Source organism: Tripterygium wilfordii, chromosome 1, assembly GCF_013401445.1.
Source record: "Tripterygium wilfordii isolate XIE 37 chromosome 1, ASM1340144v1, whole genome shotgun sequence".
Classification (NCBI taxonomy): domain Eukaryota; kingdom Viridiplantae; phylum Streptophyta; class Magnoliopsida; order Celastrales; family Celastraceae; genus Tripterygium; species Tripterygium wilfordii.
Window position 1 is genome coordinate 267,272 of NC_052232.1, and position 22,192 is coordinate 289,463.

The 22,192-nt window shown below is 37.7% G+C and overlaps 6 protein-coding genes and 2 non-coding genes across 9 annotated transcripts; 5 read left to right on the plus strand and 3 right to left on the minus strand.

Moving 5' to 3' along the window:
* The first annotated feature begins 465 nt into the window (after nt 1-465).
* LOC119998667 lies at nt 466-2,317 on the plus strand. The gene is made up of 2 exons (XM_038846031.1): nt 466-1,683; nt 2,179-2,317. The coding sequence occupies exons 1-2, from the start codon at nt 1,475-1,477 to the stop codon at nt 2,249-2,251; spliced, it is 282 nt and encodes a 93-aa protein (XP_038701959.1). The 5' UTR covers nt 466-1,474; the 3' UTR covers nt 2,252-2,317.
* Nucleotides 2,318-4,854: 2,537 nt separating this feature from the next.
* Nucleotides 4,855-4,927, plus strand: LOC120004391. Its single transcript, XR_005469521.1, has one exon. It is a non-coding gene; the product is annotated as a small nucleolar RNA R66 (small nucleolar RNA).
* Nucleotides 4,928-4,995: 68 nt separating this feature from the next.
* On the plus strand, nt 4,996-5,075 carry LOC120004449. Its single transcript, XR_005469539.1, has one exon. It is a non-coding gene; the product is annotated as a small nucleolar RNA snoR118 (small nucleolar RNA).
* A 259-nt stretch (nt 5,076-5,334) lies between these two features.
* Nucleotides 5,335-9,401, minus strand: LOC119998661 (probable protein phosphatase 2C 42). 2 transcript variants are annotated; one of them, XM_038846010.1, is made up of 4 exons: nt 8,801-9,401; nt 7,113-7,483; nt 6,459-6,695; nt 5,335-5,831 (listed from the first exon to the last, which is right to left on the minus strand). In XM_038846010.1, the coding sequence occupies exons 1-4, from the start codon at nt 9,111-9,113 to the stop codon at nt 5,619-5,621; spliced, it is 1,134 nt and encodes a 377-aa protein (XP_038701938.1). In that variant the 5' UTR covers nt 9,114-9,401; the 3' UTR covers nt 5,335-5,618. The 2 variants fall into 2 exon arrangements, with proteins under 2 accessions (XP_038701938.1, XP_038701946.1); XM_038846018.1 differs by having other exon boundaries at nt 7,113-7,500; nt 8,801-8,938.
* Nucleotides 9,402-10,944: 1,543 nt separating this feature from the next.
* LOC120002045 (GDSL esterase/lipase At4g16230-like) lies at nt 10,945-13,656 on the minus strand. The gene is made up of 5 exons (XM_038850606.1): nt 12,531-13,656; nt 12,322-12,452; nt 11,788-12,033; nt 11,439-11,694; nt 10,945-11,356 (listed from the first exon to the last, which is right to left on the minus strand). The coding sequence occupies exons 1-5, from the start codon at nt 12,778-12,780 to the stop codon at nt 11,133-11,135; spliced, it is 1,107 nt and encodes a 368-aa protein (XP_038706534.1). The 5' UTR covers nt 12,781-13,656; the 3' UTR covers nt 10,945-11,132.
* Nucleotides 13,657-14,158: 502 nt separating this feature from the next.
* LOC120001942 (peroxidase 29) lies at nt 14,159-16,238 on the minus strand. Its single transcript, XM_038850473.1, has 5 exons — nt 16,189-16,238; nt 15,908-16,079; nt 15,760-15,806; nt 15,016-15,178; nt 14,159-14,926 (listed from the first exon to the last, which is right to left on the minus strand). The coding sequence occupies exons 1-5, from the start codon at nt 16,236-16,238 to the stop codon at nt 14,159-14,161; spliced, it is 1,200 nt and encodes a 399-aa protein (XP_038706401.1).
* A 458-nt stretch (nt 16,239-16,696) lies between these two features.
* Nucleotides 16,697-18,837, plus strand: LOC120001961 (probable pectinesterase 67). The gene is made up of 5 exons (XM_038850493.1): nt 16,697-16,995; nt 17,361-17,523; nt 17,840-18,046; nt 18,143-18,390; nt 18,549-18,837. The coding sequence occupies exons 1-5, from the start codon at nt 16,697-16,699 to the stop codon at nt 18,700-18,702; spliced, it is 1,071 nt and encodes a 356-aa protein (XP_038706421.1). The 3' UTR covers nt 18,703-18,837.
* Nucleotides 18,838-19,465: 628 nt separating this feature from the next.
* Nucleotides 19,466-22,060, plus strand: LOC119998444 (huntingtin-interacting protein K). Its single transcript, XM_038845776.1, has 4 exons — nt 19,466-19,695; nt 19,786-19,841; nt 21,494-21,560; nt 21,760-22,060. The coding sequence occupies exons 1-4, from the start codon at nt 19,567-19,569 to the stop codon at nt 21,838-21,840; spliced, it is 333 nt and encodes a 110-aa protein (XP_038701704.1). The 5' UTR covers nt 19,466-19,566; the 3' UTR covers nt 21,841-22,060.
* The last annotated feature ends 132 nt before the right edge of the window (nt 22,061-22,192 follow it).

Here is a 22,192-nt window from a genome sequence, read left to right on the forward strand (position 1 = left end):
ATCAAACCCCCAAATCAATTTATTGGTAGGTTATTTTTTCAAAAAATTTATAAAGAACCCGATCGAATTAATGCGAATAACCGATTGATTGGTCGGTTATTTTCATGTTAAAAAATCAAAAACCCTGTAGTCATAGTGTTGGTGTGTTAAAAAAAAAAGCGACAATAACTACCGACTGGTTAGTTAAATTCATGTTAAAAAATCGAAAAACCGACTTACCCCTATGATTCATCGAACCAATAATTGAAATTTTGAAATAATTAATTTGTTTGTTTTTTCAGATACTATTATAATTTGTCAACAACTCATACACATGGTTTGTTTGAACTGGATTTCCTTGTTCTCCAAGTCGGCCATCTAATTCCAATCCAATACTACCCACACAACAAAGGAATCTTTCTTTCCTGGATTCCCAAAAAACCCAACCGAAACTCTCTATATAAAAGGCAGAGACGATTCCCAGAACAACCCATTACGCCTCTTTAGCACCCCCTCTCCTTTACTCCTTTTCCTGCCTGCGCCGACATTAGAACGTCGTCGGATGCTGCATATCACTAGTTTGTGCGTGAATCAAACGCCATCACGACCGTCCATTTCTGGACAATCTTACGGTGTTAGATTCACGCACAAACTCCTGATCTGTCTCATTCATAACACTCTCGACTCTCTTTGCTGTTCAGTTGGCGCCAACTCTGGATTTACTTTGTTTCTCTTTCAATTTTTTGTTTCCCTCTTTCGCTGTTTTATGGTTCTATGAGATAAGGTTGGGCTGGTGATCGGATCGGATGGCTGCGGATGCAGGAGATGGAGTAGCGAGCGAGATGAACGATCACAACCCGTTCATTCCCGAGATTTCAGATCTGGAGCTTTTGAAGATCTTCCTTTCCAGACCAGATTGGTTACTGACATTAAAGAGCAGATCCAATGGAGGGTATCTCATTAAATTTTCCGCCCTGTTTGTTTCCGGAGAAAATTTATAAGCATAAATTATTTCTAAATTCTACCTAACATTAATAATGTGTTTATATCGGTGATTTTAGCTTGAATTCGAGTTGGGCGTTTTGCTTTTATGCGTTTAGATGAAGAATCGCAGTTTATAATTATGCAGCTGCTTCGTTGATTCCATATAGTTCTGCGAGGGTTACTGGCATAATTGGTGAGAAGGTTATGTTATCACAATATGCAACATTATTGTGGCTCCGTTGTCGTTGTTCTATGATAATGGAAGAGAAAACAAGTAATTGCTCATATGACTTCAAATTGAACCCAACTGAAGAAATTGACTGATGCATGTAGAGTTTGGTATTGATGTAAATTATAATGGTTATTCAAGGTGTTTCAACAGCCCTTGTATTATATTTTAGGTGGTTTTATTCCCTGGCGAGATAGTATAACTCTAAATAGAGCATGACTACAAATCATGTTTGCTTTGAATTTCTATTATTTCATTCCTGTAATTTGGTAAGGACTTGGAATGAACATAATCATTACCCCCACAGTGTCTTTCAAGACTGTATGTGGTGTTGGACAGTTTGTTCATGCAAGGTTTGCATGTTTACAGGAAGAAACTGTGGATGAATTTGAAGAAAGTTGTATCGATCCCCTTACTATATCACCCTGCCAAATGAATTTGGATAGAACTCAGTTCTTATTGAGATCTTATCTTCGTGTTTGTCTTCAAAAGGGGGGATTATTGTCTTTTCTTCTTGTTTATGGGTGGTGTTGCGATTTGTGGAAACAAATTAGTCCATTAGGTTTGTAAATGCCCATGATACTTTACTTCAAACAGTTGAAGCTTGAGCTTCCAGTAATTGTGGAGAAAAACTAATAGACTGACATTGTCCAGTGTCTACTGAACCACAAGAGCTGGCTAATTGGTTGAACAATTGGGCTTTTAGATGCTCAGTTCAGGTTCAAATTCAGATGCCCGAATTTTGATGGCCCTCAACTATTTTCCCTCTTCTTCTTCTTTTCCATTCCCGGAAAAAGGGGGAAAACATAGATCCTTGTGGTTAGAGGAAACTAAATGTCCTTGTGCCGAATCATTACTGCAATATCAATTGAAAAAGGCACTTCGTATTGAAATGCTGCAAATTGTTGAAATTACGTTATGGTATTTTGTTTCTCAAGGAATGTTTTTTTTTCCGGTGAAGAGTTTCTCAAGAAACTTGTATTGTGGATTGAAAAATACATGTTTCACATTTTGAAAACTGATAATTTGCGGGATTGGATTTCCGAACAAAAACAATAGCCAGAAGGTGAAGGATTTATTTACTATTGCCTCTTAATTTGTTCTTCAATATCTTCTATTTGAAATGCAGATCATTTTGTCAAAGTTGTCTGATATTTGCCAGGTTGAACTAAAGCAATCTGTTATAACTGGAGGACGACATGGGTACTCAAATCACCTCTCAAAAAAGTTTCTTTCAAAAATTTTACATTAAACACATTGTTTGTGTTTTGCTTCAAGTGCTACACAAGGTTGTCAGAGCCTTTTGTTGAGACTGACATTTTTACTTTTTACGTGTTAGTTTTTAAAGTGAGTCTAGAATTTGTGAATCATCACGACTGCTCAATTGATCTGAAATAAAAGACTGAAATCTGAATGCATATAAAGTGATGTTCTTCTTCAATTATGTTGGTGGAATAGTTTGGTTTTGGAAACTTTTGTCCTATCGACCATGTTAGTGTTTCACGATTGAATTGAAGTGGAACTGGTCATTCTAGATATTGCCTGTTTTGTAGATTTAACTTGTATGAATCATTAAGTCTTGATCAATTCAAAATTTCCCTCATGCTTGTACATGTAACTGTGTGGAAAAAAAAGAGTCGAGTTCTGACTTGTTCGTTGATAAGTGACATTGAGTTTTGATCCTTCACCATTGCAAATGGTGGTTTTATTCCTCAATGGGGGCAAAGAAAGGGATATAACTTGGCAGTCGAGTTTTTAGTAACGTGGTGAAGTCCTTACTTTGAGTTTGATTATTTTCTATTTTAACCATTGTGCCACTTGTGGTCCAATGATTGAAAAAGGGGATTGGGCTTTATGTGAGGGGAGATGAACATTTTTGAGCCAATTCTAGCCGAGTATGGAATGCATGGATACAAATTACTCCTAGGGGTTAAAACCATTCAGTGACTGATTTTCCTACTTATTTGAGTATGTGTCGTCTACTAACATGGAAGATGCAAGTAATTCTGACTAGGACTCACGATTAACAAATTGAACGTGGTTTTGCTTGTGATGTATTGATTAACAGCATCCTGACAAACTCAATTTGCTAATGACCTTTTTTTCGTGCTCATCCCTTTCCGTTTTCTTTAGTGGGCAATTGCATTCTCATAATTTTTGTTGACGTTGCGGTGATACCATTTTGGAGCGAATGCTTGAGATTGGCATCTTTTGACTATAGATTTTTTCCTTTTGATTTAAATTTGTTGTGTATATTATGAAAAAGAAATTAGAGCATTCCATAATAGATGCTCCCTGTTCTATGAGACCTCAAATTCATTTTAAGGCCCTGTTGTTCCGCTTGTTTAAGCAAGCAGCATGTAGGTGTGGTCACCTTAAGATTTACATTTAGTAACAGGAGACAACATGGATTTTTTGATTCATCAAGCAAGCCCTATTGAATTGAATGATCTTTTTATATTGCCTTCAGTCATTACCCTTTTATGTTGTTCTAAGCTGTGGAGTCTTTAGGCTTCTTATGCTTTAGTTTTGCTTAAGCAATGAATTTTTTTTTTATCTAGATTCAACAGACTGAATTTTCTCAGAATTCTTGGGATTTGTTCCTTGTGACAGGCTTTAAAAGTTGCCCAATTGTTCCTTTCTGTGTTCTTTTTTTCTCCTTTTGGTTTATGCTGCATGAGCAGACATATAATATCTAACACTGATTCGATTGGCATTGCATTTTCTGCATTGGCCCTGAAATTCAAACAGGTTATTTGCATAGCATAAAACCAACTTATGACTTTAAAGTAATACCTTATATACGCACTGACTGTTGATTATTCCTGTCTTTCCATGATCCATAGTGCCAGAGCCTCAGTTGGACGCATTTGTTGCTGGGAAAAGCAGAAGCAAGAGCCCTCTTTTTTGTGGACATTCCTGACAGGTAATACTTCTTGATGAAAGATGGAGTAAAAGAAGGAACCTCTTATCCTTGCATGAACACCTGCCTTTCACGTTTGTAATTTGTATTTTGGGACCTAAAGATTTGCCCCGTATAAATATGGTCCATAACCTATTTTGAATAGTAATTGAATCCACATACTAATCATAGCCCAGTCCCGGCCCAACCCATTGGCGATATTTGGGCCTGAATGGGCTTTAATAGTAGCTAAACGAGTTTTCAGGAACTCCATCTAAATCCAAGTCCAGAAAACCTTGCAAACACCGTCGCATTATATAAACACAATTTTTAGACGACGACATAGCCTCTTTCTTTCTCATCAATCTCGTCACTCTTTTTTTTTTTTTTCCTGTGGTGTTTTTTTGTTGAATTGATTATTCAAATGACGTGTTTATGCTCTTACTTGTTTTGGGTTATGCCTCTTTGAAGGGGTCTATGATCTATTCAAGGATTTACTTCAGATGTTTTGATTTATAAGGGGCATAGATTCTGTGCAGGAATGTTGAGTCACTAGGCCTTCGTAGACTCCACAGGTTTTAGTGAATAACTTTCTGCCAAATACTGAATTTTGTATCTCGTTTTGGTGACTGAATTGTTGTTGTCTCGGATTTCTTATAAATTGGGAGGCTCACATATACATGCAACAATTTGTCCGCTCTAGATCCATTGGAATTGGGCCCTCACGGATTTTGTAGTTCTAACAGGATTGTTTGGGGATTCTGATGATGGCATGGAATCTTTGAGACCTGATAATCGTTGTGATGAAAGTGACAAGCTTATTTTCTGAGGATCCCCTTCATATATCATATGTTGATTTTTGTTTTCTTTCTTTGATAAATCTTTATTGTATATTTTTAATGTAGATGATGAATATGCACTGGGCTCAGAGCAGTTTTTGTAGAGATGGATATTTGCAACCCAGAAAGCCATGTCTGATCTCATTTTTGTTTGAAGTTTGAACTAGTTTCCTCTAGCTCTCATCTCTTTTTGGTTTTGTCATTTGTGTTTTGTTATCCAAGTGTGTTTCAAACCCTTTTGATATCCATTTAAAGACCTCAAGGCTTGATAACTTCCCTTGTCGAGTATACTGTCTGGTCGATGACCACCATTTTGGTCTTTACTTACAGAACTTTCATATTAGCATCCCTGAAGAAAAATATGAAGAGGGAAAAAATATATATACAAACAAGTCAGGGGATGGCATGATCAAACACAAATAAATTATATTAGGATATTACAAGGAATTCTTAAGTTCTTATAGAAACAAAAATTGTTTCCTAACAATGAACATTCCACAAATTTCAAACATTAACAAACAAGCAATCTTAGTATTAGTAGTCAAGCAGGGCAACCACTTTGTCAGGCTCAGCTTTTTACCCATGCATATTATGAGATAACACTCTACAGGAGGCAAGTTTCTCCAAGTATTTTTTTGGCCGAATAGGAGGAAGCAGAAAAAACATGTACCAAACTCTCTTAAAATTAGTGTTCCAGAGCACTTCGAATGGAGACAGGAGGGTCTTGCACCATGCCTCTGGATATGAGATCATGATTCAAAAATAAAACAATAACAGTTATGTCATCATGGAAATGGCGTCGGACTTTCTTGTCAATCTTTCTTAGATCTGAATACCGCATCTCTCTCTTCCTAGCTGCTTCATGAAGGGCAGCCTTGACAAGCCTTTTGGCACTTCCCTGCGTGAATATAAGGATCATGAGCAAAAGAAACTAACAACATTGTCAGCAGTGTATTACGATAATAACATTGATAACGTAAAAGTTAAGCAGATTTCTTGAATATTGTGTCCGTTGATGAAATCTTAGTACTTGGCATGCCATGAGGGGCAAGATCTAAAATTTAAACAAACCAGAAATAAATGTTGATTGTATCTTATTAAAAAAAAAATGAAATCATACTATATATCCAAACTTCTCAAAAGTGGGAGCTCTTAACCAGTGAAGGAAAAGCAAAGGCAATGTAAATTAAAAAGACATTGTGCTACGGTAAGGATTCGTGTTAATCTCAGCACCCGCCATAGGCACACGCATAAGCGACATGCTACAGCATTTAACGTATAAAGCTGTTTTGAGTCAAATGGCTCACTTAACCATATCCTTAAACCACCTTTTGGGGATTTCTGTAATGTCTAGGAACATAAATTCAAATGATCAGGTCTCAAGAGAAAGATCTCAACAAATCTGAAATTGAACGTTTTGGTCATCACTCATCTGACACTTAAAATATAGTAAGAAAACTTTTAAAGAAGATTGATTGCAAAAGGAGTAACCATTACAAAAGTGGAAATAGGGACAAATTTTTACCGCATGCGGATGGCTGTGAACTATATCCACAGCTTTTTCATTGCTCAAGTGCTCCCATAGACCATCAGATGCGAATATAAGGAAAGAATCATTTGCATGGAGTCGATGAGAAAGGATAGTTGGCTGGGCACTCAAGATAGGCATGTTCATTGGTTCAGGGAGTCTGAATTTTGCATTAATTGGTTCCCGGTTATACTGTGAACTTTTCATATAGACGTCCCCTATGGATCTAGAAACCTGCATCAAATACCACGAAAAAGTTTATGACACGGTATCACTATTCACAGAAGAATGTGGTCAATAACCACAAAAATTTATGGCATGACACTCAAGTCATCCCCCAGCCTGCCCCCCTCCCGTGCACATATAAAGCAGCAGAAAAACCTACATGCACCACACATTTTTCAATCAACACCTATGAGTAATGTGTTTGCACAGTTCAAAAACAGAATTAAATGCTTGCACCTTTTGATACATCATGTAATCCAGGAAAATTTCATATCTATTGTGATTGCAAATGTTTTGACAGTAGGTTATAGCAATGCTGTATCCAAAAGAAATCTTGGAGCTTACAAAACCATCAACACTACTACTCAAAGCAAAAATTCTCTGTGCAACCAACAATAGGCTTAAAATAAGGGAAAATAAAATAACCTGGATAATCCCCTTCACTCTCCAAACTCCATGCTTGAGGACAACTATTTGGGTATCATTAGGGTGTAGTTCCTTAAGTTCCCTCCTGACTGCTGCCTCATTTGCATTGTGCTCAGTAGATAACTGAAAAGCAGCAATCTCTCCCGTGTTGCCAACTTTCTTGCCCAACACAACGCGTGAATCTCCAAGGTTTGCCACAAAGAGTGTCTGTTGATAAATCACACCGACTAGACAGCAGGACCCAACAGTTGCTATGTGGGGTCGCGTGCTCCATAGCTCTGTCACGAGACTAGTAAACCCTTCCTCTGTTGCAAGAAATGCTCTTTGAATGGTTTCAGCAGTCACAACTCCCTGTGTCTCTGCCGTCATTGCTGCATGATCACAAAGCCTAAGAACGCCAACATAAGTACAGCTCCTTCAAGTTAACAAAACCCAAAACAAAAGGAAATCAAAGTACTCCACCTAGTAAAATTGCAGAAGGGTATTAAATACCCATGGAAGCCAAATCTAATTTCTAACACCGGTTGAAACTTGAAACACAATGGCATTTCTTCCTAAGCATTACAAATCACCTCCCTCCAGCCTCCACATACCCAATCAAAACTTGCAGTTACAATTAGCTCATAAGTTGCAAGGGAGAAAAAGTTCCTTTACTAATATTTAACAACAGGATGGACACAAAAGGAAAGTTAACCCCGTGGATTAACATGGATTTCATCAATATCTAGTTACTGGATTAGGCACAACTCGAAGGAATTGTTTGGTAACTGGTAAGAATTTCAAGTTCAATTTTGTTCAGAACCAAAAGCTGGATTGGTCGTAGTTCATTGAATATGGAGGCAATGCATTCAAAAAAATTCACAAAACCATCCCCCATTCCCCAAACAAAAATTGCGGTCCAATTAGCTCATAGAATGCAAGAAAAGATATTGATCCCTTGCTAAATCTTTGACAAAATAAGAAAAGAAAAGAGAAACCACCATAACACAATGAAGAACATATAACCTCACTTTAGCAATATCAAGGAACTGGGGAAGGTTTAACACTTAAAGGAATGGTTTTCTAATAATTCAAATACTGTCTCTCTCCGTTGTAACACTTAAATTTGCTATCATTTTAGCTCATCGAATATGGAGGGCATTGCACGCTAAGCATTTTAAATCACCTTCACTTAGTCTGAAACCAAAAATTTCATTGTAAATTAGCTCAAAAAAAGAGGCAGGAAAAAACTGACCAACAACTAATATTTGAACACTATTAAGAAAAATCGCATTGAATAACGTACTGCCGCACTTGAGCCATTGAGCAATATTTAGTCTCAAGGAAATGTTCAACTTTCGAAGGAAATGTTCTGTAATTTCAAATGAGATTTCCCCGAGTTAGTAAATAGCTCAAACCAAAGCACAAGAACAACATAGTTCACAAGATCCAAACAGCACCACCAAATTTCATCTGGTAACCCTGTTTCAAGCGTCAAGTTTTCCATAAAGATCAAATCTTACGCATAACCTTCCAAATTTCTTCATCAATTTTTATTTTTTTTTTCATAGTTAACTCTCTTGAAATTTTATTGCTAATACTATCAGGTCTCAATTTAGTGAGCTCATTAACGTGGCAAATTCAAAACCACAAGAATAGAAACCTATATAAAAAGCCAATAATAACCGACAAAACCCAAAATCACGGACCTTGAAAGTTCCTAAACAAGTGATCACAGACATAGCGAGCTGCGTCGGGGCCGCCATGCCCATCATAGACGCCTACAAAAGTGCCAAATGGTCCGGACTCGATCTGGGATTGGTCCTCCAGCACCTGGTTCGCCTGCACGACTGCCATGGAGAAATCCCCGCATCCATATTTCCCAGTATCGCGATACCAAAGCAATCCTTCTTTGCCTTCTCTGTCGCCACCATGGCCGACGATTGACTGAGACTTGTTACCCAGACCATACCCAAACGGCCTCGAACACAGTGAGAGCAGATTCATCAATGCCTGAAGCATCCCACATCTCTCTCAGAAAAACCCCCACATCCTAGCGTTCCGCACAATCAGGGCAGGCTGACAATGCGGATCCCCAAATCCAAAACCCTAGATTTTATAATGGAGGTGTTAGGGAGAGCAGGCTAAAAAGGGTGCGCAGGATAAGGGGAGAGGCGTATGTTAGATACCGTGATGGGGGTGGATGTGCGTGTTCGGTAGGAGAGGAACGGGAACGGGGCTCGTTTTCTCGTGTAGGGAAAACAGGGTGAGGAGGCAGAGGACTTTATACGCTGTCCTTTTCCTTGTCTTTTGTTTTGTTTGGGTGTTTGTAATACAATTACACCCCTGTATTTTATGCTGATAGCAAAGATGCCCTTGTTGTTTCAATAGTTACAAAAGACACCCAATGGAAATATGTGACTTTTTCAAGTGCCAACAACACATCCTTCTTACAAAAACAAAATTACAAAGCACATCCTTTCGATATAATTTATTTGCAATCCTAGAATGTATACAAGTTTAGTAGGTTTCAACCCAACTTTGATCAACATTGACATTCAAGTCATCCATCCATGCATCATGTGGAGTGTCAATTGATTGTCTAGTATACATAGAGTCATGTGAAACCTAATAGGATATTTAGTTCGTAATTGAATAAGTGTCAGTGTGAGATGAGCGTGAGGTGGGTGTGACAATGAGTGTGGGTGAACAATGATCATATCCGGTATGAAATTAAAAGTGATTATGAGTGAGAATTTGACTAAATACAATTTTTATAATATCCTCTCTTTCTTTTTTAAAAAATTAAGGTTAGAATAGTCTTTTGGACATTAAAATTTAGAGAGTGGAATGAGTTTTTTGAGATTACACCCTATCAAAATCAATCAAAAACAAGAAAATGAGTGATTCACACGCTCATCCCACCTTCTAAACAAGTCTCTTACAATAAGCTATAGTGCCGTGCATACTGAAAGATAGGCTCTGTTATTTTTTTAAAAAGTAGTTTACCTGTCTTGTGACTTGTGAGTGAAGTTTATTGTGGTTGGTTCCCATGTGAGTGGTACCTCCGGCCTCTCGTATGGGAAGGTAAAGAGAGAGGGCCCAATTGGTCCACATTCAGGAAGCAAAGTCTTCATCAAAGATTCAATGTTTGGGAATGTATGGGCCCAAGTTATCCTATAGGCTATAGCCTAGGAGGGTCTCAACCAAATGGGTTGTTCTTGTTGACTGTTGGGGTGAAGGGCCCATGTTCTTATTTCTTTTACTTTTCACTTTTTCCTCCTTCCTTGTTCTGTAGATGTGTCTTTTCATCCCAACCAGGTAGTTGTCACAAAAATCTATTTGTTCATTTAAATACTTTATAAATATAAAGTTATATCTATCAATACTAGAGTTTAATAAAATTATATATATATAATTAACTCTTCAACTATCAACGGGACTCGGTTGACAATCGGCTGAGTTAAACATATGTACGCTTTAAGTTCGATTCCAATATGAAACATATTATCAACGGTATTTAAAAAAATAAAAATAAATCTTCAATTGATTTAGTAATTTGAAAGGGCAGTAGCTGTGAAATCTTCCTCCAAGTTGCCTTTACCAGATCAACTTTTAATTTCAGATTCTCTAACTGTCCTCTCCATGCTGTACTGTCTGATACTCTGATACATATGGACATACATGTACATATATACATGCATCTAATGATAGTTGTAGGTAGGAGGAAAGACACTGCAAATTCCTGATATTGAAAGAGACATGTTTCAGGCTTTCAGCAGTATCTCTCCTGGATTTATTTTCCCATCTGACCATCATCAAACACTTGCAAAAATTACCTTCTAGGTCCTCACATATTTTTCAAGATTTCATTCAGAAACTGAATCATATCAAACAAGAATTCAAGTCTGTTTTGCAGTGAAATAATCTCAAAACTTGAATATCTTAAGTTATTTCCTGTTAAAATACACTATAAAAGCATCTGTAGAAGAAATTAAAAGACATCCCTGGATTGAACTAACGCTGCACTTGATCAACTGATCAACTCATAATGAGCTGACGAATGTTCATCGGCCAGAAATCATTAGTGTCTCCGTCCAAAACACGCTTAGCTATGATGTTATTAGCAGCATCAGAAGGATGGTATGGATCCCAAAATATATACTTTGATCTGTCTGGGCAAACCTTTGAAGGAGGACCACATGGAATCAGACCTCCAAAGCGACCGGCAAGATGGCAGCACGAGGAATCAGCATTTTCAAAACCTGCAAAATCACAAAGCCTATAAAAACCAAGCCACTCTTGGACACATATCTGTCGTTAAGAATTCTCACACCAATTTTGTACCATAAGCTGCATAGTTTTGAATGATATCAGCCACAATCCCATAAACATCTGCATAAACAAATCTTGACCCATCCAAAGTTGCGCTAAGCTCCACGGCTAGGCTTCTCAACTTGATATTGAATAATTGGGCTAGCTGATTCGGAAAGCTAACACAACTGTTTCCCGAACCTGGATTAGTATCTCTCTGGTATGGTATGCACCCTATAGGACCTACATTTACTACAACGATCTTTCTAGCACCCATATCGTAAAGTCTCTGCACATATGATAATACAAAGTCAGAGGATTCCAATACGAATTGGGGATTTGAGTGCTATAGAGTTGTGAAGGAGAGGTTAGTAGTTAGTACTGTAAGTTGTAGTCTGAATCTTGAGATCATGGTGCCCACAAACACTTCCGGGGACACCAACTTCTGCTCTGGAATTGAGATGACTGGTGTTAAGTAGTTGTTGATGAAATCATTTGAACCCATTGTGACAGAGAATAGAGAAGCATGAATCAGATCAAGAGCTGCAACATCTCCAATGCTACTGATTATGTCCTGTCTAGTATTTGCAAAATTATCCAACTGCGCATCCATGTTGATTCGACCACCCTGGCATCATGAGAAGACTGCTAGTTATATAAATCTGTTACTCTGATCAACCAAGCGAAATGCATCAACATATATATTGATTGATACAGATTTCATCCCAACCCATGAATCCAATCCTAACTTTCTCACTGTTATGATACAAAAACTCTACATCCTTTGTGAGGCAGAAACTATTGAGAATCTAAAACTCAAATGCTTATGTTCATTTTGTAACTGACAAATTCTGCTAAAGAAATTTACTTTAAGTTTATAAAGTCATATTTCCATTGCTTGGTGCAAAAAACTTACAAAGATCTTTCCAGTGTGGTCAAGTATTCCACCTCCACCAGAAGCATAATTGACACCTTGCAGAACCACTGATCCCACTGTTGTTGGAGCCAAGTAAGGAGGAGTGAAATCTTTTATACCCAATTCTTGACCTGGAAAACAGAAACTTTAAGTAGAATGAAAAAAAAAGGTTCTACAGTATGAAGCAGAAGCAGAGTAGATGAACTTGCCTAGAATGTCCACAATGGTTCTACCATTGGTGTATCGTCCAGTCGGCCTTCCAAAATCAATCCCATTTGGGACATAGTCAGCCTTGGAGAGGGATTTAATGTAATTGTTGTTTCCCACATCAACCAAGGAATCACCAAAAACAAAATTAGCAGGAGTATTATATGCAACGCAAGTCCCCAACAATACCAAGATTGTCAATGTCAGAGACACAGCTCCAAGAATGATTTCTCTGTTTAATAGAGTGCCCATTGCAAGGAAAATAAACGACAGAAATCTGAGTACGGTTCAATATCTGTCAATCTCTAACTGTAACACAGGGAGTATGGCTTATAGAATTTGTATTAGTGTGCTAATGAATTTATATCAGAAGACTGAGCAGCTTCAAACTCATCAGATGTTTATAGGCCTACAACCTCAATAAATATCGAAACAAAGCACTCATAATAAAGTCTTCTTCATTTACATCCAAAACAGAATACAGAAAATGAACATAAACCCTCATGTGTGCAAGGTATGGGCAAAAACATAGTCCTTTTATAGTTTTACAGATTAACTGTGAACAATAAATAGCCTGTAAAATCAGCACCAACCCCGTGAGATAAAACCATAAAGTTATTTCATATTTCACAGTTCCAATGCAAATTATGGCAAAGAAAATGCATACAAAATCCATTCTGTGCCCAGTGCCCAACAAAGAAAGCAGACTATAATTTCTTCAGCTGCCAACTAACTTACTGTTAAAAAAGTTCAGGTTTCAGACACCGATTGGGTATTTCACATGATTGGAATTGGATCCAGCAACTCAAAATAGAAAGTAACTAGTCAAATTTTCAAGGGTGACAATTAATGCTACTCCTTTGAGGAAAGACAGGATACTGGATTGTGCAGTAATTGAATCCGTGCTGTGCATAGTAAATGCCTCAACAGAGCAACACATGGTGATGAATTATTGGAATTGAAAATTTCTTCTAAGCCCATACCTTTCTTCACAGAACTTGATTTTAGCCTGAAAGATTGTTGAATCTTGAAACAAGAAACTCCTGGGCCATTGATCATTGTCCCCCCAACCCTAAGCATCATAAATCCAAAAATGGGTTTGACCCACCAAAGGCAGCTTCTAGTGGAATCTGGCTCTGGCCAGTGGCCATTGACACTTAACAGACCCAAATATTGGACTCCAACTGGGCTGGACTTTCCAATTTACACCAATGTGGAAAAGTAAATGGACACCGAGCCCTTTTACATAAAGATTGGGTTTTGTATTTTTACACCACTTTGGACCAAACTAAAGAGTAAAGAGGAAGCAATGCATAACAGGTCCAAGCCTACTAAAGCTCATCACGAAAGCCCAATACTAAGCGCGGCAAACTGAAGCCCATATCTTTAAATCAAATTGTTCTCTGTAAACTGCTACTTGCTCAGTAGTGCAACTAGTGCCAGAGCTGTTGCTGTTGTTTGTGTCTCATCTATTTAGTGTCGTTAGATACAAGTTGTTGTATATGTAAACACTCTGTATAATCTTTTACAATTAATGAAAACACTCTCACAAAACTCTTTGCAAACACCTTTTAGCTCGGCTCCTAACTTCACATGATTTTGGGGAAGAAATACCAGGCAGCAAGGACACCTAATTTATAGCATTACAGTGTTTTCTAATTACACCCTGGTTTCCTGTCAGAACCCCTGAAGATGAGAGTTTAACAAAGGCAGATGAAAATGTAGTAAAGAAATACTCCTCATCAGCAGCAAAAAAATGAACCACCGGAGCCGTCCGCGGATCCAAGGCCATTTCAGAATCAATCCTTAGCACCCCACGTCCTACAATTGCGTTAACGTAGTACTGGTTGTCAAACAAAATTGTTGTAGGATCATTGAGTACAAAACTTGTATTTGAGACTATTGAACCTTCAGGACATCTTAACCTCAAAAAGGCCTCAAAACCAGGCCTCATTCCCTCGAATTTTCCACTCCCTTGATCGTTTAGACGACCGAGAACGTTTGGACAATGTGTAACTCCCAGTGTATGTGCACCTAAAATGGCAACAGATTCTTCAATGTTCATTCCCATCTTTGCAAACAAAGGAATCATGCCATCAACACCAAGTGTTGGAGGAGGAAGCTGAGAATCTGCAAGTTTATAGCTTGGATAGATAGAGGAGTCTCTACGACCCAACGGAACGTCTATCAGTGGCCCTCCAGACAAAGCCACTGCATCTCTTGCAGCCAATATGAGAATGTCAGCACAAGAGACTTGTTGGGGACATTCTGCTTCCACCAATGATTTTATAGTGCTGATCAACTCCGTCTCTCGGATTCCGAAATTCCGACTCGAACCCATTTCTGTCGCCATGTTTTCCTGATCAACTGGGTCAATAAGAATAGAAGCATCACAGCCCTGCAAAATGAAGAATATACAACACACCATTAAAATACTGAACACAAAACTTGAAAACTAACTGGCCTCTGCCTGTAATTAAAAGAGACCTGGACTTGACAGTCATGGAACATGAGCCTTAACATGGCTGAAGGGGAAGTGGGATTAGTGATGAAAATGGTGGCAAGTGAAGTTCTAACAAGATTTTCAAGTTGTGGACATGATTTCTCATAAAAGTTCGAGGAAATCCCTTGCCCTTTCGCCTCACAAAGCCTAATTAGGACAAACAGAAGAAACAATGCTCTGAGATACATATTGTTCTTGGCACAGAAACGTGGAAATGGGAATAAATTACTATATATAAGCCAGAGACAAAGCTGCAGACCTTGTGGACACTAAAAAAATACTCACTCACATCACTGTGAAACTGCATAAAAAATGTCCTACTTTCCTCATTCACAGTTTGCTAAATACACACACAGCAAAATAGGGTATTTTGTTTCTCTTACAATTAATCTTCACTGCCCTCAGAAATGCCGACATGAATAAACTATTGACTTGTCATAGACAGACTTTATTAACTACGGATCATGTTAAAGAAAGAGTTGAATTGTGAAAATGACTTAGAACAACCAACCATGTTGATTTTATCTCAATTGAAATCCGATCTTCTCAACTTCCACATGGTCTGGCACTCGTTCTGTCAATCATGAACTGTTACATCATCTTAATTCAGGGCAAAAATCATACCACAAAAAAAAAAAAAAAAACTGCAAGTACTTGGTGCTCCAATAAGAATCTTTCATCATTTCTTCAGATTTTTTTTAAAAAATAGAGAACGACACCAAACAAACTTGTCATGAACATCCGATATGAGTCTAAACTCGAACATCAGTCCCGCCTGCACATAAGTTTTCCGTCTGAGAATATAGTAAGTTGGATAAAAACTCAGCACGTGGCCACATATAAACTTTTCGTTGGATATCCGATATGAGCATAAACTCGAGCATAAGAAGTTTCCCGTCTGAGAACATGATAAGTTGGATCAAAACTCAACACGTGACCACATGGGTATTGCTCCCAATGAGAATCGAACTCACAACTTTTCGAATCCATACACAGTTTGGTCTCAGAACGATTTACCACTAGGCTATCATCTAATTGGTTTACATTTCTGTAGGTATTTATAAAGAATGCACAACAACAAATAGTTTTAAACAGTGACTCTGGAAGTTTTTTTTTATAAGTCACTATTTTGAAATCCTTTCCATGTCAATACTCACAAAATAGTATCCAAATCAAGGGCTTTATTGGTACGATAGAGGGGATCCATATAAAGTTGGGTGCGAAGCTTTTATTTTATGTTGGTACATCGTGGACTTGAGGGTTCTTTTGTCCCTACAGTTCATTTAATTGACGGCTTGACGCCCATTAATTTGTTGTGACATAAATGTTGAAATTTATGTAGCATTTATAGAGTACTAATGCTCAAATGCCCCAAAATAATCAAACCATTAAAAAAACCATCATATTCCACTATGTTTGCCCCCTAAAAGAGTTAGTGGTCACAAGCACCCTTTCATTTTAAGTAAATCTTACAAAATTAGTTGCAAATTATGACAACAATTGAAACTCCAACAAAGAAAAAACAGAACAATTTCATACCCACCACAGAAAATGTACCCTCCAATTCAAAGGCAACTAATTTTCCCTCCCTACTTAACCGCCAAAGAATTCTCCCCATTAAAATCATTTTAAAACTCCAACAACTCTTTTCACATTTCTACAACAATGGCTTCCATGTCTTGGCCTCCTCCCATTAATGTTAGAGCAATCCATGTTGCCTTTGCCACCATTTTTGTTGTTGTTGTCTCCTCTCATTTGAGCCATGTTAATGGTGCCTCTACCCCAACGGTGCTCCCGGCGGTGATCGACTCCCCTTTGTTGACACAAAAAATAGCCACTAATCGCACGATTAAGGTTGATATTAATGGCGATGGAGATTTTAAATCCCTCCAAGCCGCCATTGATTCGATTCCTGAAGGAAATGGTAATTGGGTTATCATCCATGTAAGGAAAGGAATTTACAGGTAATTAACAAATCATCAACTCTTACATTGATAACATTGTGGTTTGAAGTTTGAACAATGCATGTAACATTTTTGGCAAACAACCTAGCCCATCATGTTTTTTGGACAAGCTCACGGAACCACGATTACACATAGAAATATCCTAGTGGATTGGTTCGAACTCCCGAACTCGAGCATTGTATTGCATTGCATTTAGGAATTCAAATAATTAATCATTTGGTGTAATTTAATTTTAAAAATGAATATCTTCTATAAAAAGTGATATTAAAAATATCCTCTAATAGAAATCTGGTTATGAGTTATGACCAAAGCCTTGTGAGACAAACATGGTCTTATGTGATTTTTCTGTGACGGTTGGTTGGCAGAGAAAAGGTTTTGATTCCGGTGAATAAACCCTATATATTTCTGAGAGGGAACGGGAGAGGAAGGACTGCCATTGTCTGGTCTCAGAGCTCATCTGATAACATTGAATCTGCAACTTTTCGGGTGGAAGCCCCGCACTTCATTGCCTTTGGTATGAGTTTCAAGGTGCACAGACTACTTTTTGTTCCTCTGCTATCTTGTTTTAATTCAATGATGAAATGATTGGGGGTTTCATTATTTTGATGATTTTTTAGATTCCTAATCAAAGAACTGTAAGAAAAGCTTGGTAGATTTTAGGTTATCAAATGAATTAACAGTGGAACGGAGACATACAAACAATTTGTAGGTAAGGTGTTTGAGAGAATGTCTCTGAATGTTAATAGGAAATATAAAATGCGGTACGTTGATCCCTCTTCGTTTAATCTTCGCCATGTTTTTTTGTTGCTAATTTTATTTCTTGATGTTGTTTCAACTGTTAAAGAATGAGGCTCCAACTGGGGTTGCCTACACCTCGCAAAATCAGTCAGTGGCTGCGTTTGTGGGCGCGGACATGAATGCATTCTATCATTGTGCATTCTACAGCACTCACAACACGCTTTTTGATTACAAAGGCAGGCATTACTATGACAATTGCTACATTCAGGGCTCAATTGACTTCATCTTTGGCCGTGGCCGGTCCATGTTTCATGTAAGTGTTCATTTGACTCATGAATTGTGGATCAAAAGACTAACACATTAATTTGATCAAAAACTGAAAATAATTATTATCTGTGTGTGGATGCAGAATTGCGAGATCTTTGTGATTGCAGACAAGAGAATATCGATTCATGGGTCGATCACAGCTCAAAATAGGGAAGACCAAACTGATAATAGTGGGTTTGTTTTTGTGAAAGGGAAGGTTTATGGTATTGGTGATGTTTACCTGGGAAGAGCAAAGGGTGCCTACTCCAGGACCATTTTTGCCAAGACTTACTTGTCTAGAACAATTGTGCCCTCAGGCTGGACCAACTGGAGTTATGTTGGCAGCACAGAGTAAGACATTCTAATCTTCCTTACATTTATATTGTGATTCTGGCACGATAATGGACAAAGTATTGTCGCTTTTTACGCATGCACCAGGACTCATGGTTATTTTTCCTTTTTGTCCAATATCTTCTTCTAGCACTAACTCAGCTGTGAAATGAAAACAGTAATCTCTACCAAGCTGAGTACCATTGCCGTGGACCTGGCGCTGAGACCGACAAGCGTGCTCCCTGGTCGAAGCAACTCACTGAAGAAGAGGCCGATAATTTCATGTCCATAGACTTCGTAGATGGCAAGAATTGGCTGCCGGCTTGGCTATGAATTGATTAAGCTCTTCATCTTCAAGGATATGGATGCGGCTAATTAAGCCAATCTATATCATTTTAATTTACCAATTGAACTATTTTTCCGATGAAAATTGTAATGAAATGCTTTACTTGTGAAGTTTCAGTTTATATAGTGTGTTTTGTTATACTACAATGGTTTAGGAACTCATCAGTAAGTGGATACTTGCATGAAAATCACTGGCTAATAAAAAGGCCTCAATCCAATTTCTTAACATGGTATTGGAATCCTCTGAGTACACAAACACGACTACGACAAGTGTATCATCATCTCTGAACAAGCAAATTGGTTTGTAAGTGTTGGGGTGGTTTAAAATTTTTGTGAAGTTGTGATGTGATTTAGGAGAGATTACTTATAGGTTTTTTAAAGACTCCTACGTGTCGCAAAGTTTCAATGGAAGATGCGTCCCACATCAGCATAATGATATGGTGCAAAACAACCACCGAATATTTTTCCGAATAAGAGAGGTTATTTCACTATGAAGCATTATGGGCGTTTAATTTCGTCCAAACTCCGAAGTCCGAAGTGTTTGGGTCGAACAAAAAATATATTTGGGCTAAGACCCGGCCACCTTAATACCTCATAGAACATGGGCTTAATTGTACTTTGTGGACCCGAAAGTTTTTATTGGGCTTGAAGGAAAACGTTACGTGGGCTTGGACCCCCAACACGTTGGTGGGGATTGCTTACGCAATCACCTACTAGTACAATTGAAGTGAGGGTTTCTTTCGCAGCAGCAACCAGTTTGACAGTCGGAGAAACTTTCAGAAAACTACAGAAGCCGTGCCCTAATTTCACTGAGAAGAAGAAGAAGAAGAAGAAGAATAGGAGGAGCGAGCAATGGAGGGTGCAGATGAAGGTGTAGAGAACTTCGTGGATTCAAAGGACTTACAGCAACAGAGCAAAGCTTTGGACAAGCTCACCGACCGAGTGGAAGATCGCCAGCTCGATTCAACTCGTGTTCAAGAGGTATGTATCTCCGCATCATTTATCGTGTTATTCACCTAATTGTTTAATTTTAAACTTAAACTTAAGATTCAAGATTGTATGCTTAAATAGGCTATGGCGTCGATTGCTGCATCTGCTGATGCTGATTGGAATGCTATGAGGTTGAGGTAAGTGTTTTCTCTCGCTTTTTTTAACCTTTTTTTTTTTACTTAGGACAAGTTAATTCAAAATATTTTCATCGTAATTGGAAGTTATGAGTCCACCATGGTTGTCGTTTTTAGAGTGAAAGTTCATTGCAATTGTTATTTTGATGTGATTTTGTTTATTCTTGAAATGAAGGAATAAGTAGAAGTTAAATGTGTTTTCATTGTTCTCTGTCTATCCTTTAAACAAGAGAACAAATAGGAGCTCCCTTTCTAGTTTCAGAAACCATGGCCTGGGACAACAGTTTAAGGAAATAATTTCCTAAACCTGCTTTTTTTTTTTACTTCTTTTATTGGCAGTTTATCAACTATCCAGTAATTTCATGTGTGACTAACCCTAATTGAATCACATTTTTGAATTGGCGTAATTACTGTTGAAATGAGATGGACTAGGATTTATATTGAGTGCTTTGATGGTTAATGGTGGCTTTTAAGAAATGGTAGAAGTAGTAATGGAAGGATATGGATGTGGAAGGTAGACTTTAGATAGGATTGACTGGCAAACGACAATCATGCACTCCTAGCTGTTTCTATATATGATTTAGGATAAAGGATTTAAACTGTCGTACTATGTTTTAATAATTACTCCTCTGAAAAAATTGGTATTGAGGAAGATAAAGTTATCCAAATGAGAGGGTTCCAAGGGCGAAAACTTTGTATGTAGTTACTTTTAAGGTGTACGCTAGTCCCTAGTGTAGTAGTCAAGGCTTATAATTATTCTAAGCATGCATTATTTTAACCGACAGGACTTTATGACTTATGAGCCAAGCTGGTGCAAAAAATATATTATGGGGCTATGTTTGAGGCCTCGAGAAAATTGTTGGAGAGAGTGGAACAATAAAGCTAAATGCAACTAAGCCAACAATCAACAAAAATGTCATTAATATTGAACATATGAGGCTTTCTTAGAACTAAAGATCCTGTTGCTCTTTTTGCTTCATATCAATCACATGATCGGCAAGGGAATAAGCTGAACGTTTTCCTTTTTGCTTCAATGAGCCTAATAGTGTGAATAACTATTTCGACAGCAACATTACTGACTGACATGCTTTTATGCATTGATTTTGATGGTTGACATTAGGGAGAATTACATTTGATTTGACCTATAATATGAGCATTCTACATGATTGCTAATCTGGCCCTCAAAGCTGGATTTATTATTTATCTGTCCTGCTTCTATTATTACCTTCTCGGCCTACAATTGCATGTGAAAGGTAGTTTTTGATTCTCTTTTGGTTTAATGTTGGGAAAAATTGAAGAAGGAGATGCTGAAAAGAGTAGAGAGACACCCAAAAAGACAGATGAAAGTGAGAAGAATGACATGTGCCATATGACTAGTTGAGAGTTTAGATTTTGAATAGGACTGAATGGCAAAGTAGATTTCATGCATTGAATTCTCACTAATCGCTCTATGAATTCACGCAGTAGTGCTTGGGATAAATGCTTTGATGTTTTTTTTATGCGAAAAATGTGAAAGTAAAACTAACTAACAGTGAATGGTGTGATTGTGTCAATTGTGGGCTACAGATTGATTTCTACATATGATTTTGATTCCAAATGTTTTGGCTTGTTGCGGCTAATGTGTTAAGCAAAAATTGTTACTTCAATTCCTGCAGAGAAAAAGAATTGGCTGCCGTTAAGATCAACCAAGCTGATGTGGACATAATATCAAATGAACTTGAGGTTAACTTCCCACTATTTTTTATCTTCATCATATTATATCTATACCCGGTAGTTCCTGTACCAATATTTTTTATCTTCATCATATTATATCTATACCCGGTAGTTCCTGTACCAATATTTTTTTCAACTTATATGATTCTACATCTAAAATCTTTCCATTTTTTTCTTAATTTTATTTTCTGGTTGTTTCTGAGAACAGTTGGACAGGAAAGTGGCCGAGAGAACCTTAAGGGAACACAAAGGTGATGCTGTTGCAGCCATTCAGCACCTCCTACGTTAAAAATCCATTCAGGTCTAAATGAGGTTGGGTTTCTTAAGTTTTCCTATGGACCATTTAAGCAATGAATTTTCATTGGAGTACGAATTCAGATTTAGGAAGTGATTGTTTCGCTGTTTAACTTTCAAGAACCATCAGCTTAAGGGCTCAGACAAACTTTCTAAGGAACACCATTTTGTATCACTATTATTAGCAATATATATGGTGGTTTCTACTTTCTACCTGTGATAGTGTTTTACAAAATCATTTGTAAAGGGAACTAGGAAAACATGAAGCACACTTCAGATTGTATCCCAATCTACTCTCTCTCTGTTCCACTGGTATTCTAAGTCTAAGATACTTGCTAGTTACTACT